The sequence below is a fragment of the Thamnophis sirtalis genome, unplaced genomic scaffold (assembly GCF_051295495.1).
Source record: "Thamnophis sirtalis isolate CommonGarterSnake01/CBP01778 unplaced genomic scaffold, rThaSir2_p1.2 scaffold_9, whole genome shotgun sequence".
In the NCBI taxonomy this organism is placed as follows: domain Eukaryota; kingdom Metazoa; phylum Chordata; class Lepidosauria; order Squamata; family Natricidae; genus Thamnophis; species Thamnophis sirtalis.
In genome coordinates, this window is record NW_028261389.1 from 66,220,385 (window position 1) to 66,239,658 (window position 19,274).

Sequence of the window (19,274 nt, forward strand, 5' to 3'; positions counted from 1 at the left end):
GGATTCGCAGACTATAAATAATTTATTAGAATAAAATTCCAAGGCAGTATTTTGTTACAACTTATATGGGTTCAGTTTATAGCATTTCACCACAGTTATTCCTTTCTTATTTTGATCACTACTTTAAAAGAAGAACTTGGAATCTTTTTTCTTCCCAAAACAGCTGCCCCATAAAGCTTTATCGCTATAGCAACTAACTTAATTGGTTTCCTACAGGTATCTCCTTCAACCATCCATCGGGTGGAGCTACTATCCCTAAGTATAAACCAAAGAGTTAAGGAAAGAAAATAATCCATTCCTCATCTTTCATGTTACAAGAAACAAAGAAAATAACCAATGTATTTTCCAATAATTAAAAAACAAAAACACCCTATATGAGAGCCCTTTTTGTATGCTAAATTTGTTAATCACCTCATTAAAAACAAAATATTTCCCTCTTTAAGAATATATATTTAATAGGAAAAGAAGGGAAAGCAAGAGAAATATTATTTCAAGTCATGTTGAAATTTACTTCAAACTTTAAAATATTCACTGATCCATTATATTCAGTTATATTTTAAGCCTGTCTTAGCTGTCATTTTAGCTGAGTGTTTGGAATACAGCTGTCATATCCGTAACACATAAGTGCATTTTTTTTTAAAATGAACACAGGTATCTAAGTATAGGCATATAAGTGTTCATTATCTTTCTATTTGAATTATAAAAAACACAGAGATGTTAACTAATGATTGATCTTAATTTTGTAATAAAACATGTTTAAAGTATCCAGTTAAAGGCAATGGTATTCTATAGAAACTATATTAACATATATTTTGTCCATATTTCATTCCTAGTATTCTTCTGAATTTAAAAGCCATTTACTACAAAGGTCTTTAAGCAGTGTGACAGTCAGATTACATGTGAATTAGATCATCACATTCAAAGTTGCACCTTCAGTTATTAAGATACTGAAATAATGGAAGTAGTGAAGTGTCTTGACACTGCATATTTTAGGCTAGGGAATGCTCTGCTCAGAGTTGGGCAGAATATATATATACAATCGTGCTTAGCAAAGATTAACCTGGGATTTGCAAAAAAAGAATTTAGCTGTTACTTAAAAACTCATTATTTAGAAATTTTAAGATTGCACTTCAGGCTAATAAGGGAAATAGGCAAGTGGATAAAAATCTATGAAAATAAGAATTATAATACTGAAGACTTGAAAAAAACCCAATACCGCTGTCCTTCCTAAATACAAATGTTAAAAGTATCAATACCCTAATATATTTTAAAGTTATTAAAAATTATTTGTCAGTTGGCGACATCTTATCATTACATTACACATAGTGCACTCACATGCAAAATTTATATATGACACAATTTAACACAGTATTTTAACATATATTTTATTAAATACAAGAGCATGAAGACTAAAATGTTATCTTACCCAAAGTAGTGCATGTGATCTACTATGCAGAATTTGATAATTATAATTTTTGTATTATAGAAATATACACTAAACTTTAAAAGCACAATGGAACACAAATTCAGTATTAAGAATCCTGCCCTTACCTTAAAGAGGAAATTCCACTGATGTAGCAATGCTCAGAAAGTTTCGTAATCATCACAAATAGAGAACACTTATTAAGCTGCTATTAGTTTTAAAGAGGTTTAGAATTCACTAACCATCCAACTTCAGTTATGGTAAAGAAACTGAGTTTCAAATCTATTTTGCTTCAATAAAAGTCAACATGAGATCCTTTCCCCCATTGACCAATGTGTATTACAGTTGTCAATGATCAATTCTGACAGATTCATGCTTGCTAAGAAGTATATTTCATTATATTAAATCACATTTGTATTATACTTTAAAAAACATGTTTTCCTTACATAGCCAAAAGCTTCTAACAAAATTTATTTATAATAAATAAATATTTTTATAGTCTTTTGAACTCCATCCTCTGGTACTTAATACTTTCTGACTTTACCCCAGAAATAACTGGTTATAAGCTATAATAAAACAGATGATAAATTTAACTAAAATTTAGGATGCTTTTTTAAGGATGCTTTTTGATATGGTAACATCACCAAACAGGGTCAAGTTGTATCACTAAGGAATGTCATCATAAGCTTGTTCTTTTCAAGAATCCTAAATGTATGAGAAGAGGTGACTTGGACATGGAGAAAAATAAAGACAGAAATATGCACCAGTAAAAGAAAATGTAAGTAGTAATAAATATAGAACATCTGGATTGTACTGGTGTTGGCATATTCTGTTAGGTTTTCAACAGCGGTAGGAAATACAAAATATTTCCAAAACATTTGGAATCATTGTTTTTCACCAAGTTTAATACAAAATGCTGCTTTTAACCTAGTTTAATATGAACATGCAGTGGTCTTTTTTGGAAACAGCCTGGCCTATCAAATTATAAATGTGGTCCATTTAAGTCAAGCAAGAAAGCCAAATACAAAGCAATACATGGATTTTGTCATCTGCTGGATCCATACTTACTGCAATAAGCAATTAAAAGGCCAACCAAGATCATGATTGCCCAGAAAGTTGACGATGCACTCGGCAGGACGTTGGCATCTTTCCTACTGCTTCGCTTAAGAGATGGAGCCATTGAAGCCATAAGTCCCCCAAAGCCAAGAAAAAGAGGGGGAGAGGGAGTCAGATAAGTTTCACAAGCCAGGTCTCCCTCGCCCTTCGGCACACCTAATCCCAAATAGGAACATCTTAGAGAAGGACCACAGGGTTTGGCCGTCAGCAATCATCCTGGGGTGTCCAGAGGGGCCTCTTCAGCCCAGCCAAGCCAGAAGACATTTTGTCTCAGCGGGCGGCGACCTCTAGAGTCCGGTTTCTCCTCTTCCTCCCCTTCGAGGATGGAGATTCATCGGCAACAACCTGGAACTTTCCCCTTCTAAGAGCGGCGGGAAAGAGGGAGGCAGGCAGGCAGGCGAGGCAGCCCGTCGGTGCCAAGTGGCGTTGGTTTCTTCGTTCCTCGGGGAAAGATCCCAGACGGGGCGCGGCGGCAGAAGCCAGGCGAGCGGCGGCTGGTGGCGAACCCTCCCGCAAGTCCCGAGCGAGGGGGCGGCGCGCGTGCGCATCCACGCCCGCCCCAGCAAGCAGCCGAGCCGCCCGCCCAGCTACCAGGGGGGCGAAGGAAGGAAAGGTCGCTACCCGAAGGCGGAGAAGGGAGGACTCCAGGAGGGCACGGCAGGCAGGAGCATCCCTCTGAGGGCGCGAGGGGAAGGCGAGGAAGGGCCGGAACCGCGGCCACCAGCTGCCGGGGGTCCCCGGAAAGGTTGGCCCGCTCGACCGCCTTTCTTCCCCACGGACGGCAAACTTCTGGCGCCGCTCCCCTCAGCACTTGTAGCTTCGTCCAAAGGGAGCCTTGCCGTCGCGGCAGAGGGAGCCCCCTTTTGAGGGCAGGGGTTAGCCAAGCCCGCCCACTGGTGTCGCCTCGCTCTCCGCAGCCTCCGACGACGCCTTGGTTTCCCCTCGGGGCGAGCAGGGCAGCGACACCCAGCTTGGCCACCTTGGCCGGACGTGCTGGCTGACCGGCCGCCGCCGCCGCCGCCGCTGCTGCCAGTCCTCAACCGCTCGCTTCCTCTGGCTCCGTAGCGATCCGTAAGCACAAACCCCCGCGCGTCCCCCCGTTTCTCTGGCCGGCAGTTCCGTCGGCGCGGCTCCCACCTCTTTGCCGAGGGTGCGTTGGGGCTCCGGCTGATGCGCCCCCCCCCGCCCCAAGCCACCCTTAACGCCGCCCCCGGCCCGCCTCGCGCGCTCTCCTCACCGAGGATGGCGCACGGAGGCCAGCCGGGCGCGCGCACTTCCCACAGCCGGCGAGCGGCTTCGGAGCTTGGCACGCGGCTGTTGGCCGGCTCTTCGTGCTTCCCCTCCTTCCTCTGCTGCTGCGTTTAGTGGAGGGAGGGAGGTGGAATGAGCAGTCCGATATACCCCCCTCCCCCCCCAAAAAACCCGGCCAAAGTGAAGAGAAAGAGGCGCGCCTCACAGAGAAGCTCCCGTTGCCCCAGCCCCCTCCCTCGAAGGCAAAAACTCCAGTGTGACATAAATCCAACGATGGTCAATGAAGAAAAAAAAAGACATTGCCGAGAAGGCTGTGCTAAAGAGCCGCCACTTTTCCCTCACGTATGAACGAGTGCCCTTAAAAATAATAATAAAAAAGCTGCTTCGCCTCTCTGCTTTGGCGGGAGAAATCGCTCCCCGTGATGGTCGACATCTTGAAGTGGCGATTTACGACGCTGCTAAACTCTCTTCCCTTCTCCTACCTTGGACTTTCCAGAATCTTTTTCCGCCCATTTGCAGTGAACGTTGCGGCCGTCGTTTCTCCTCCCCTGAGCCGTTTCCAGGCTGTGGGGCTAGGAGGCGGCAGATTGAAAGCACCCACCGTTACTTGTGCATTTCCTGGGCATCGTAGCAAGGAAAGAAGAACTGTCCCAGGGTCGTTCGCTTATATCAGCCTTCCATAGTTCAGAGAGAAGATTTGATCATAGAAAAAACTGCTACTTTACTTCATCACTTGTCAGCTATCTTGGCTAAGACACTGAGCTTGTTGATCAGAAAGGTCGGAGGTTCGAATCCCTATTATAGGTCATCTGTTTGAGGAAGGGGTAGGACTAGATGACCTCCAATGGAAACTCTGTTACCGTTTACTGTTCCCACTGGGCTGGCGGTGGGGATCTGACCAGCCACTCCAGACCTTGCCACTTCAATCCTTCCCACCCATAAAAGATTTGAGTAAAAAAAACTTGTGATATTTTTTTTCTTTGCCACCACCCCCCCACCTCTATTCAGCACATTTCCAAACAAACTCAACAAAATTGAATATGCCCTGACATTTTATTCTCCTTATGTACACAGAGTATCTGCACCAAAGACAAATTCCTTGTGTGTCCAACCACACTTGGCCAATAAAGAATTCTATTCTTTTCTATTCTATTCCAGAAGAACCAGCAAATATTGCAGACATCAGCAAACTTCAATTACTCTGCCGTTGCTACTGAAAGGAAAAAAAGGAGCAGTCATTGCTTCTTTTTGCTTGGATGCTTTGAGGTGGAGAAGTCCGTTACTCCAAGTCCCATAAGCAGTTAAAAGAATAACACCATTTCTCACCTTCCACTATTAATTCAATATACTGCAGGGGGTTTATAAGGCAGAAGTAACTGCTCGTAATTTCTTAGTAGTACCATTTATTCGGTCTGTTATGGTATGCATAAGAATTAAAGATATTGAGGGGCTGCCACAGAGAAAAAGGGAACAAGCTATTTTCTAAAGCACCTGAAGGAATAATGGATGGAAACTGATCAAGGAGAGATTCAATCTAGAAATAAAGATAAATGTTCTGACAGCGAGAACAATCAACCAGTGGAACAGAAGTTGCCTTCAGAAGTTGTGGGACGCTGGATGCTTTCAAGAAGAGACTGGACTGCCATCTTTCATAAATGTTGTAGGGTCTCCTGCTTGGGCAGTGGGTTGGACTAGATGACTTACAAGGTACCTTCCAACTCTCTTATTCTGTTATATTATGCAATATAGTACTTTCTTTGGTAGCTTGCTTTCCCATATACGCAATTTAAGCAGCAGATAAGGTGTTACCTTAAAAAAAAGATTGTTAATACAAATCATTGTTAGGGGACAGCTAAGATTAAGAATTATTTGGAAATTTGCTGGGTTAAAGCCCATCTCAGTAAACTTAGTCAAACTGACTTCTAACATGCATGCATAGGGTTCTGCTCTGCATCATCTATAGAGGAAATATTAATCTTGGGAATAAAGGGTTCATATCTGCATTTCAGTCATAATCCATTGTGTTCAGTGATAGGCAGATCATGACCTTAATGTGCCTGCCTTTTATTAAGGACATAAGCCGTTCCACATTTTCTAACTCTGAAAAGTTGCTCTATGTCTGTACTATTGATTTAATAAGATTACTTCTAGCCATGGTCTAATAAATGTTCAAAAGGGCAATGGATTTTGTTCCAAGTTTGACTTTCCATTCTTGTTGATAAACAATTTTTAAAATATATTTTATAGGTCAGTGAAATAATCTAACAGAGAAGGGAGAAGGAGCAACAGTTCCATGTTCTGTTACTTGGAAAAGAAAATCTGCAACAAGAAAGTATTAACATAACAACATGGCAGTTTTAATCCAGTCAAATTCTTCTCTGCCTACATTCTTAGAAGTAAGTTCTACAAAGTTGATAAATCTTATTTTATCTCAAGTATGTACCCTAGTGCTAGGATTATTTTGGCCATTTAGAATTGTCCCTTTTTATTGCTATACTCATTAGAATGAATATTTTGTATATGGTATTATGCGGAATATTTGAAGTTAAAAAGACTTATTTGGGCATAAAAATCTGTCAATCATATCAGCAGTATATTATTACTTTTGCAATCATTCTAGACATATTCTGAACTCTCGTCTTACTGTGGCCACACTCCATAAATGAATATTAGTTTTACATTTTCATCAGTTAACATAGATATGCAAATTATGTGGATAATCCAAGATTTGGGTAATCAACCAAATGGATTGCTTGTGTATTTGTTTTCACTAATATCCACAAATGTAACCTCCATGAACTTTGACTAATTAGAAACTTGGCATAATCGATGTTTGCTTATTATATTTTAACAGTTTAAAAAGATTTCCTTTCACAAAAGACAAAAAGAACATGCCAAACAAAGTAGATTTAATACATTAAATAGGCCAGTGTGAGTCCCTTTTTGTGAAATGGGAGTTCAGGTGGGCCTTTTTCTTACGTACCTGTCTCCCTGCTACGTTTCATTGGCCCTGCCGGAGCTGCTGAATGTGGTAGCTGGATTGGCGGTTGATTTCCCAAGGCTTATGATCCTGGGGGATTTCAGTCTGCCTTCCATTGGCGAGACATCTGAGTTAGCTCGGGAATTCATGACTTCCATGACGGCTATGGACCTAACTCAATTAATTCAAGACCCCACCCATAACAGGGGACACATACTCGACCTGATTTTTGTCTCTGGGCAGTGGATGAATGATCTAGATTTAGGGATATTTTTATTCAACCCTTGTCATGGTCTGATCATTTCCTCATCAGGCTTGACTTCCATACTGCTACCCCTCACCGCAGGGAGGCGGAACTGGCTAGATAGTTCTGCCCCAGGCACCTGATGGACCCTGAAAGGTTCCTGATGGAGCTTGGGACTTTTCCTGAATCCCTTGCTCACAGCTCGACCGAAGCCCTAGTGGAAGCCTGGAATAGGGTGGCCACTGGGGCCTTGGATCGCATTGTGCCTTTGCACCTCTGACCTGGTGTTGATCCCGGGTAACTCCCGGGTTTACTGAAAAGCTTCAGGAGATGAAACGCCGGAAAAGACTCCTAGAGAGTGGTTGGAGGGCCAGCCGGTCCAAATCTGATCGAACACTAGTAAGAATTCATTTTAAGTCCTACTTAGTGGCAATAAAAGCGGCAAAACGGCAACATTTTTCCGCTGTTATCGCATCCGCAGATAACTGCCCAGCTGCCCTGTTTAGGGTCCTTACTTAACCAAGGAACTGGGAAAGACCCCTTGCAGGGTAGGGCTGAAGAATTTGTTCAGTATCTGAAGGATAAAATCGCTCAGATCCGGGCAGGCTTGGACTCTGACTGGGTAGATTTGGGCCAGTCGATGGGGATGAATCTTATGGAGACTATCTGGGATGATTTTGACCCTGTGACCCCTGAGGACATGGACAGGATTATGGGGAGACTCAGTGCTGCCACTTGTGTGCTGTACCCGTGTCCCTCTTGGTTAGTTTCAGCTTCCCGGGAGGTGACACAAGGCTGGCTCCAGGCGATTACCAACTCTTCATTGAGAGAGGGGTTCTTTCCCACCACCTTGAAGGAGGCGGTGGTGAAGCCCCTCCTTAAGAAGGCGTCCCTGGACCCAAATTCTTTAGCCAACTATCGTCTGGTCTCCAACATTCGCTTTGCAGTGAAGGTTGTCAAAAGTGTGGTAGCACATCAGCTTTCCCAGTACCTAGATGAAGCTGCCTACCTGGATCCATTTCAGTCAGGTTTCAGGCCCGGGTACAGCACAGAGACGGCATTGGTCGCATTGGTTGATGATCACTGGCGGGCCCGGGACAGGGGCTGCTCTTCTATCCTCTCGGCCTCTCAGCGGCTTTCGATACCATCGACCATGGTATCCTACTGCAACAACTAAGGGGGGTGGGAGTGGGGGCACCATTTTATGGTGGTTCTACTACCTGTCGGATTGGTCGCAGTTCGTGTTGACTGGAGGACAGGGATCGACCCTGAGGTGTGCCACTTGTGGGGTGCCCCAGGGGTTGGTTCTCTCACCCCTCCTGTTCAATATATATATGAAACTGCTGGGCAAGATCATCCGTGGTTTTGGGGTATCAATATGCTGATGATAGCCAACTTTTCATCTTTACCTCAAACCACCCAAACGATGCCCTCGACATGATGTCCCAATGCCTGGAGGCTGTGCGAAGCTGGATGGGGAGCAACAGGCTCAGGCTCAATCCCTCCAAGACTGAGTGGCTGTGGTTTCCGTCACCCCGATTTGTGCATCTTTTTCCATCTTTGATGATAGGGGGAGAAATTTTAGCCCCCTCACAGAGGGCCTGCAATCTGGGAGTCCTCCTGGATACGCAGCTTAGTTTAGAAGAACACCTGATAGCCGTGATCAGGGGGGCCTTTTACCAGGTTCGCCTGGTATGTCATTTGTGCCCCTTCCTGGATCGGGATGCTCTGTGCACAATCACTCATGCCCTTGTCCTTTCTCGCCTGGACTACTGAAACACTCTCTACATGCCCTTGAAGAGCACCGGAGGCCTCAGCTGGTCCAGAATGCAGCCGTACGGGTTATCATGGGGGTACCTAGGTGCTCCCATGTTAGACCCCTTTTAGGCGGCCTGCACTGGTTGCCGATTGTTTTCCGGGTGCGATTCAAGGTACTAATTATGACCTTTAAAGCGCTCCATGGCTTAGGTCCAGGGTACCTGCAAGACCATCTACTGCCACCAGTAGCCTCCCACCATCCAGTGCAGTCCTACAGAGTTGGCCTCCTCAGGGTGCCATCGGCCAGACAGTGTCGGCTAGTGACCCCCAGAGGGAGAGTCTTCTGTGTAGGAGCGCCTTCCCTCTGGAATAAGCTGCCCCCGGAGGTTCGCATAATGCCTGACCTCCGGTCCTTCCGACACACCCTAAAAAGCAAGCCGGCCTGGCCTGAACAGAATAAAATAAATGATTAATTTAATTAGTAATTTTAATCTAATTTTTAAAATTTTATTGTTAATATTAGTTGGGTTTGTTTTTGGATACTTTATATAATTTCCTTTTTAACTTTCGTAATATGTGCTTTTTTTATGTTGTATGCCGCCCTGAGTCCTTTGGGAAAACGGTGGCATATAAATCCAATAAACAAACAACAAACATTAAAAATGTAATTCCACTGAGCTAAAATAAAACAAAATTCAACAACATTAGTAAAGATAGCAATGTATAGAAGAAACAATAATTACAGTGAACTAAAGTGCTTGGTATACTCAGGAATATTCAAGCACATACAATTAATGTCAAGCTCCATTCAATTCTATTGCAGTGGTTAGATATGAGCATTGACTTTTAACCGTACTGGTCATGATTTAATCCTATATAGTACAGGAAATAGGAAGTGTCTGCAAAAAATCATCTTAATTTATTTTTACTGAAGCAAATCATGATCTCTTCATGAATAACAGTAGGTTATTCTAAGTAGTTTATTCTTTTGACAAGGTTGAAAATTAAATGGCTGCCTTACAGAAGGAAAAAGGAGGGTGTTTGTATAGGACATTGTTGGCCCCCAAATCCTACAGTATATGGTGCCTCTAGTAAATATTTGTCTATGCTTGTTTTAAGCTTACCATAAAAAGCAGGTTAGTTCTAGGTATGAGAAAATGGAGATTGTCTTCATAGGAAAAAAAATGATAAAACCAGAGGCATGAAAGCTGGCAGCAAAATTGTATTCATGAAATTTGGGTTTCTACATTTTACTCAGCCAGAGAAAATTATGGAAATAGAGATACATTAATACAACAGTAGGAGTTCAGATGGGTTACTGAATATTAAGGATTCATCTTCCCAGGCAATTTGTGCATGTTGCTGGAACAGTCTATGTTGGATACTGTCTGGTAGATATTTGATTAATGGACTCAAAAAATTCTTCATCTTAAGGAAATAAGTGTCCAACAAGTATGGGGAGAAATCACATTTTAAAATAATAATCACATAAATGCGCTGTCTGAGAGATATTTGTAAAGCTCTTCACGGAATGAAACTACAGTGCAGTGTAGTGCAATATGTGTTTGTTTATAGGTAGATGATAGATAGGTAGGTAGGTAGGTAGGCAGGCAGGCAGGCAGGCAGGCAGACAGACAGACAGACAGACAGATACCATAGATAAACAATTAAAGCCTTTACTCATAATGTACCTAATTAACTTTTCCCATACATATGGAAAATTGCTCTGAAGTTTTACAATGCAGAAAAATGTATGTACAAAAGCAGCTATCTTGCCTCCCTCAACATGATGCCTTAACTAGGATTGTTACCAGGTTATGTATGATAAGACTATCTTTTGCTTTTCACGTCTTCATTCAATGAATATTTGGGCTTTGAAAGAAATCTAATAGGTAAATACATCTGTATTTTAAAGATTTTACGTATATATTATGATGGATGGATGGATGGATGGATGGATGGATGGATGGATGGATGGATGGATAGATAGATAGATAGATAGATAGATAGATGGATAGATATTTGTCAGCCTCTGCTTCGCTATTTGCTTTCGGCTGCCATTGAAACGGGGAGGGGGGCATGGTATTTGGGTGGGGAAGTATTCAGTACAGGAGTGATTGTAAAAAGGGAGTTGTTCTCACCATCTACTGCGCATGCTGCAGATAGTGGATTTGCCGCCAAGGCCAACTGTCCAGCATACCAACCTGATGATGCTTTTTGAAGATGTCTCCCACATGACACCTGAGGGATGTGCAGATTGGGCTATGGGATGGGGTTACCAGGGATAGGGAGTTGGGTCACATGTTGATATCTATGATTACGTGCGCTTTTGCCTCAGATCTTGCTTTGCTTAGCTGCTATCTACTCATGACCAGTAAAAGTACTCTTAATTCTGCAAAATGGAGTTGAGTGGTTTCTTTCTTGGTTACTGAGGGAGGCTGCATTGACAGATATTCATGTAAGCCATCCTAAGTTCTTTAAGGAAACCTGAGATATAAATCTGACTACCGTGTTTCTCCGAAAATATGATATGTCCTGATACTAAGCACAATTTGGCTTTTCAACACATGGGTTAAAATAAGCCCCACCACCAAAAAAAGCCACCCCCCAAACTACTTAAATGCATGTGTGATGACATATGGCAGGTTTTTCGGAAATTCACCAAATCAGAAAGGTTGTGGTAATGCGGGGTTGTTGGGGGGCATGGGTGAGGAGAAAGGAGACGGTTATGATTTTTTTTGCATGTGTTTAAATGTGTCACTTTGGCACCTGGGTCTCCTTCAGCCTTGTGTTGGATGGTTGCAGCCACTTGGGGGTTGAGTTCGGATGGGTGCAGCCCCTCAGTCACTTTCCACAACCTCCAGGTAGTGAGGGAGGAAACTTGCCCCCAAAGGTTGGCAGAGCTTCAGAGAAGTGATGCGTTCTACCCAGCCCATCGTGTCGCCCAGTGGTCATGCAGAAGAAGTCCGGCGAAGGAAACCCAACATCCCTGCCATCCACCCTACCTCCCTCTATCTCTCTTGCCCTCTCCGCATGGCCCCTAAATTTCTCAGGACCCTGCCTGGCAAAGCCCATGCCAAGCGGGTGCGGTGCCTCTTTTTGGTAGCCTTTCTACCTTTTTGTTAAGCATACCCAAACGGCCGAACGGACATGCTCAGTGGCAGCTGCTGAAGACGCTCGTCCTTTCCATTCCTCCTGATGCCTTTTGGAAAGCACTGCTCTCATGGAGGGAGAGGGGAAGGAAAGGGAGGAGGAAGAGGAGAAGGAGACTATGTGAGTGGGGAAGCTTGGAGATTAAAGGAGGAGGGAAGAGGTGCTGAGAAAGTCAAAGCCCTCCCTCCCTCCTCTCTTTTTCTTCAGCAGTCTCCCCACCATCCCAAGCATCCCACCCACCTTATCTCTGCCTTGTCCAGCTGGTGCAACTCTGCTTTTTGCAAAGAAAAGAAAAGGAGGATGGGAGGAGGGAAACAAAAAGTCCTTGCAGGATATCAAACATCCCATTAAGCTGCGCCTCCCTCCACTTTCCCTTCCCTTCCTCTCCTACCCTTCTCTCTCTCTCTCTCTCTCTCTCTCTCTCTCTCTCTCTCTTTCTCCCCCTTCTCTCTTTTTTGATGAGCCCCGCTGAGTCTGAGCTTTCGGAAATTAAAGCGGAGTCTCACAGCCTAGCCCATCTTCTGCCCCCTCTGATAATAAGGACACAACCATATTTTGGAGGTCAAAAGAAAATAAGACCCTGTCTTATTTTTGGGGAAACATGGTAACAATAAATATATTATGACTGACACTAATCAAAAATGCATGTACTAATTAAAAAACATGAGAAATAATTTGCTTTATTAATTTACAAAGTATTTCATTTCATCATCTTATGATAAAAAGAGGGAAACACAATTGTGATATAACTGACAATTACAATTCACTAAAATGACATCTTCCATAAATTCGTATTTATTTGTACATATAGAAGTATTAATTGTTTTATTTTATATCACTAGCAATGGCACTGAAACCTATGTACACTTCACAGTACTTTACAGCCCTCTCTAAGCGATTTACAGAGTCAGCATATTGCCCCCAACAATTTGGGTCCCCATTTTACCAACCTCAGAAGGATGGAAAGCTGAGTCAACCTTCAGCCTGGTGAGATTCGATCTGCCAGACCTCTGGGATTTTGTTTGAGCAGTCCAAACCCTATGTCAGGCTGAAAAAGATTTGCTGTTTTAAAGAAAAAATCCATAAAATTAACATAAGAATTACAGAAGGATCTTTTTTCCTTATTAGTAATATTTTTATAAAAGATATATAGCCCAGTAAGAATTGGTCACTTTCTACCACCAGTGGCTGTGGAAAAAAATGAAAACTAATTAATAGAAAATCAAAGACAACTTCAATATGGTTTATAACAAAGGTTTTCTTTTCTCTGATTCTGCATAATGTACTACAAATTCATTCCACACTCTAGTAATATTTAAAAGAAGGTGTAAAAGAAGGTCATTCAGTTGTTGTACCCTATTGAATTATTATTGTAGCCAAAAGATAAATTCCAAATAATTCAAATTGTACTTTTAAAGGTTATCTTCACATTATACTGTACCAATAATGTCCTGTTTTTAAATAAAGATTTTTTTGCTAAATGAAAGTCTCAGTTTCAATTTTTCAGTATTTTACAATTGTGTGAATGGTGTTTCATCTTTCACATAGTGCTTTATCATTTTATTTTTTCCCATGATGAATCAAATGTTTTCATGCTGCTATTATTATGGTTTTTTTAAAAAAAAATCTAATCTAATCATGAACACAATGGGCAGTTAAAGTGTTACAAAGCTTCTGAAGTCATCTATATTATTTTCAATTGTTCCTGCAGAATTAACATAAGCAACTGCACTGTAAGGCACATTTTAGAGCAACTGAATTTTTTTAATGGTATTACATGGTCAGATTCACATTATTTCTTGGCTGCTTCAAATTTTTTGCTTAAAAAGTCCAATCAAGAGCCAAGGTGGCACAGTGGTTAGAGTGCAGTACTGCAGGCTACTTCAGCTGATTGCTAGCTGCAGTTTGGCAGTTGAAATCTCATGGGCTCAAGGTTGATTCAGCCTTCCATCCTTGCGAGGTGGGTAAAATGAGGACCCAGATTGTTGAAGGTAATATGCTGACTCTGTAAAATGCTTAGAGAGGGCTGTAAAGCACTATGAAGTGGAATATAAGTCTAAGTGCTATTGCTATCATGGATTTCAATGGAACTGGTGGCCGAAAGGTTAGAATGCAGTATTGCAGGCTTGCTCTGCCTATAGCCTTGAGTTCAATCTTGATGGGCTTGAGGTTGATTCAGCCTTCCATCCTTCTGAAGTTGGTAAAATGAGGATGCAGATTGTTGAAGGTAATATGCTTACATTTGTAAACTGAACAGAGAGTGCTGTAAAGCATTATGGAGTGGTATATAAGTGATATTGCTACTACTTTCATGTAGGTATTTTTCAATTTTTTTAAAAATCCACTTTTATATTTGTTTATTTATTTATTTATTTATTTGTTTATTTATTTATAGGATTTGTATGCCGCCCACTCTCGAGAGACTCAGGGCGGCTTACAGATAAAAAGGAAGGGGGGGAACATACAAAAACTAAAAAACAACATTAAAATTCCACAACATTCATAGCTTAGGTTGGGGCTGGAAAAATCAACAGCCCCAGGCCTGCCGGAACAGCCAGGTCTTGGTCGCTTTGTGGAAGGCCAGAAGGGTAGTAAGGGTCCAGATCTCCACAGGAAGATCTTTCCATAGGGCCGGAGCAGCTACAGAGAAGGCCCTCCCCCGGGGAGTCGCCAGCCGACATTGACCGGCAGATGGAATCCGGAGGAGGCCCAGTCTGTGGGATCTTAATGGATCTCTGGGAGGTAAATGGCAGGAGGCGGTCTCTCAGGTAGCCAGGTCCTATACCATGTAGGGCTTTAAAAGTAATGTTTACCCATTCTGTAATGACTATATAGATTTAAACATCATAATAAAATTCAGTATTTTTTCAATTAGAAAATAAAAATTACTGAGGAAAAAATACAGAATATAAAAAGTGCAAAGGAAAAGGGAAAAAATGTAGAAATTAGAAAGAAAAATAGGAATATATTAAAGAAAGAGAAAAGAAATATATAAAGAAATGATTTCTAACCTTCATCACAAGAATAAACAATTTTAGTAACTTGTACATTCTTCATTTACAAAAATTTATCTTCATCCTATATTCTATCTCTTTTATCTATAGATAAATACATAAAGCATTATCTTTCAGCAGAAAATCCATTAATTTTCATCAGAAATAACAACCTAACTTATTTTAACCTTAATCTTGGTGCATATGGTCTCAGTGTACATAAAAGAAAAGATTTGTGATGAATGTATCTTTTCTTTTATGTACACTGAGAGCATATGCACCAAAGACAAATTCCTTGTGTGTCCAATGACACTTGGCCAATAAAGAATTCTATTCTATTCTATTCTATTCTTTCTATTCTGTTCTGTTCTATTCTATTCCATTATCAGTTAAATCCCTTCCTTTATTTCTAGAAGTCTTAATCTATTTATATAATGTTATAGACATATGATAATGGTTTCTTTTTTATTCTTTGTCCCTTCTCATAAGAGATCCTTCAAAGCTTCTTTTATAAATCTATCATTAAAAAATCCAATAAACTCTTTTTGTTTATTATTTTACTTATCTATTGTAAGTCTTTTGATTTTTGAAACATCAACTCGTTTATTTCTATGTTCACTGAACATCCTTTTCCATGTCATTCACTTAGCCTATCATGTGTAGATCCACTTTCGATGCCATTTCCTTCCTGTCAAATAAAATTTATTGATCATCATCCATTTCTTCCATAACAACTTTTGGACACTGTCTATCCTATCTAGTAATGAAGCAAATATCACTACTAATATTGTTGCATGTCCCATGACTAATTTAAGGCAGTGAAGAAACACTTTGGTTATGTTTTGGTTGGGTTTTTTAAATCAAATAAAACAGATAAATTCTACTTAAGAAAGCATTCAATAAATTACGTCAGTCCCACATAACTACTTTGCCATTTTCCCTAACATCCATCATATAAACATTTGTCAATAAAAAAATTAGGGAGGCATGTATAATTAGGACTTATTAATATAGAGCCTTTTTACCTACTGTTTACAAAAGAATCCTGAGTGTTTTAAGTAAACTATAAAGATTATGCAAGGTTTCATAATCTTAGATAATTTATTTCAATAGTACTCATTCAGTCAATATATTTATTGTTGTGACTGCTGTATTAACATTACATAGAAGTAAAGGAGAAAGGGGAAAAAAGAGAACAGAAAACAACAAGGCATGCTAGGCATCTAATGTAATATAACTAATACTGAAATTAGGAGTATAATGTTTCTTTCTAAGTTTAAAAGAAAGCATGACAAAGGTAGCAATCTGATTACAAACAGCTGCAATCAAATCTGCAAAATGGTAATTTTTTGGGGGGTTTGGTATCCAGTCCTTTAAGTCTGTTTATGATCAGTGTTTCTTCCTAACTTCATAATAGACTAGCTGATAACCTGGTGCTACCCAGGTATTTGTTTATCCCAACCCTCCTTCCATGAATGTCGCTGCAATTTTTAATTTTGGATTTTCCACCTTACCAGAGGGACCCCCTTGTGGAGTACTGTGAAGCCATTACCATGGCAACTCCACAAAACTGTACAGTAGAAACCATTTTAAGGCAGTACAGTAGAAACTGTTTTAAGCACAATAGGCTCTTAACAGAACACACCACCAAGGGGTGTTAAGGGTGTCTTTTATACACACACACACACACACACACACACACACACACACACACACACACACCAGTATTTGTTTCCAGAGGGTAAATAATCTGTGTACCAAGTTTGGTTGAAATTGCTCAAGGGATTCCAGAGTTACACACACGGCCATTTAGATAAATGATATAGATGGATGGATGGATGGATGGATGGATGGATGGATGGATGGATGGATGGATGGATGGATGGATGGATAGATAGATAGATAGATAGATAGATAGATAGATAGATAGATAGATAGATAGATAGATAGATAGATAGATAGAAAGAAAGATAGGAGAATGGATGATGTAATGGATGATGTCATCCATTTAACCAACACTGCAAAGCCAGAGCTGCTGTTCCATTGATGCACTGCATATTTATAAAAATTTCCCTTCAAGATGTACAGTGAGCAAGTTCTGTAAGTGGTGTAAAAGTTTCCCCAATGAAATGTTAGCGATGTTGACAAGAGGCTTCTATATTTCTTGTATTCAAAGTACCAAGATGAAAACTCTGAAGATTATATCACACAAGCACTCTACAGTCATCTTGTTCAAAAATTGTATCTTTGATCTTTTTAAAATTCCTACAAGGACTAAGTTCACTACCCTAAGATCTAAACAGGACATGAAGTTTAATTACAGAATAGGAGTCAAGAGTTTGGTTTATTTCACTGACAAAAGTCTTCCACTTCTTTTTAATACAAAGACTAATTTCATTTAATTACTGTTCTTTTTTGAGGCTTAGTCTTATATCTTATATATGAGATATTAAAAAGGCAGTTTAGAATAGTTTGGGAAATCAAAGGACTTGAGTTATTAAAACTCAATTTTTGTGACTACAGTTCCATAACAATGGTGAAGGGACTCTAGACTATTCAATTCTGTCATACAAATGTTTGCTGTGTTGAAATCCTACCTAAATTTGTAATTCTTTCTATAAAACATAATTCACCCGAATAGCTTTATATGACTCTGACAAATAATGAGAAGGGTTGGTTTGATAAGAATAGGGAATATAACCAATATGGAAGTATTTTTTTTATATTTCCTTGATAATATTCACTAATTCTCCATCCCCCCTCCTTTTGAACCTAGTTACTTCCTTCCAATGTCTATATTTTAATCAGCACTTGAACATTTTTCTTAGCAACTGTTGAAGTGCTATTTTTAATGCTTTCTTCTCCTTATTTGTCAAACACTTAGTTTCCAATCCTTTTATTTCTCTGCTTTTGGGTTAAAATTATTAAAAACATCATGCATGTACTGGTAATTGTTTGAGTTTTTTTAGGCAAGCCTCGAGAATTTTAATTGGTCTGATACAATATGTTTTACTGAAGTGTTTTTAATGATATTTCATTATATGTTTAGTTGTGTTCTTAATTCACTGTTATGGCTTTCAATTTCATTATTAGTCATACAGAGCTCAGCTGCATTTCACTTAACTTGCCGTCAACTAGGAAAAAAAATCTGCACATAGCCAGGTTTGTGTGTGTAGTCAGGCACAGAAGCAAAGAAAATGTGTGTGTAGTCTGGCACAGAAGCAAAGGAAAACATACATGCTTTGGATAAATCAGATTTACTCTGGGTTTCTTCTAGATTGACAGGCAAGAATGCTAATAAATACAACCCCTGCTCTCTTCCTGGTGAAATACAGTTATTCCATGAAACCTACAGAATTTCGTTATTATTCAATTTTTTTTCCACAACTTTTCTGACTCTTCAGGATCTGATGGATTCCAATTTAGAGACATCCAACAATAACTTCAATCATGTCTTGGCAGAAAAAAAACAGCAAATATTTCTCTCCCTTGTATGGAAGGGTGTAGATTTCAGAAATCCATCACAGCAGTGGTGTCCAAAATGTCTGTCTGCCTTACACAGAGTTTATTTGGCTTTAAACAGTTTTAACAAGCAAAGCAAAAACAGGGGTAGCAACAGCATCTTATTGGTACATTTTACATGTCAATATCTAAGTCCATCCCAGCCAGAGTTAAGGCTTCACATATCTAAAAGTTCCTGGTACTACCTGGTTCTAATAAACAGTTGAGGTCATAGATGTTGAGTAATCGGTTACTGAGATATGGCAGTTTGCTGCGCATGTCTGTACATAACCTTTCCTCTCATTCCTACATCTCACTCACTTTTTATTTTGTTAGACAAGACATCGTAAGAAGGGCTAGTAAAAGAATCATAATCAAAAAAGGAACGTCCTTATAATAGCTTATACAAGGTATATATACTTGACCTTGAGGCAGTACAAGAGAGATTTAGGGCAAAAAGCTGTAATACATATATTCCAAAGGGAGGGAAGACACTGAACAAAACAGTACCCACCAATCAAAATAGCACAAGTAATGACTAAATAACGTAGGACATTTCCCAATAGATCTGTGGGCAACCAAGCCTAAAAGCTTTCCCACTAAGATCTTAAAGTATCAATGTTCAAATGAAGCCAAATTGTGTAAAATGTTGAACTGGTACTGGATAGTTCATAATTCATCTAAAATATTAAAACAACACGTTAATTTCTAAAATAGCTAAAAGGGTAGCATTAATTATTTTTGCCAAATTACACACAACAGCATTAATATTAAAATAAGTGCAAGCAACCAGCCCTGGCACACCCACTATAGATATAGCCAGTGCTACATATTCTACTTTATTAAGTAAAGCCA

General features: G+C 40.2%; 1 protein-coding gene across 4 annotated transcripts in view; it reads right to left on the bottom strand.

The window, feature by feature from the left end:
- Nucleotides 1-3,637, bottom strand: part of TAFA5 (TAFA chemokine like family member 5) — a 333,004-nt gene extending 329,367 nt beyond the window's left edge. The window contains exon 1 of one of the 4 annotated variants that reach the window (XM_087722165.1): nucleotides 2,492-3,637. In XM_087722165.1, the coding sequence (XP_087578291.1) occupies nucleotides 2,492-2,612 (121 nt within the window). In that variant the 5' untranslated portion in view covers nucleotides 2,613-3,637. The remainder of the gene's footprint in view (nucleotides 1-2,491) is intronic. The other 3 variants (XM_087722162.1, XM_087722163.1, XM_087722166.1) reach the window with 3 other exon arrangements.
- Nucleotides 3,638-19,274: the final 15,637 nt, after the last annotated feature.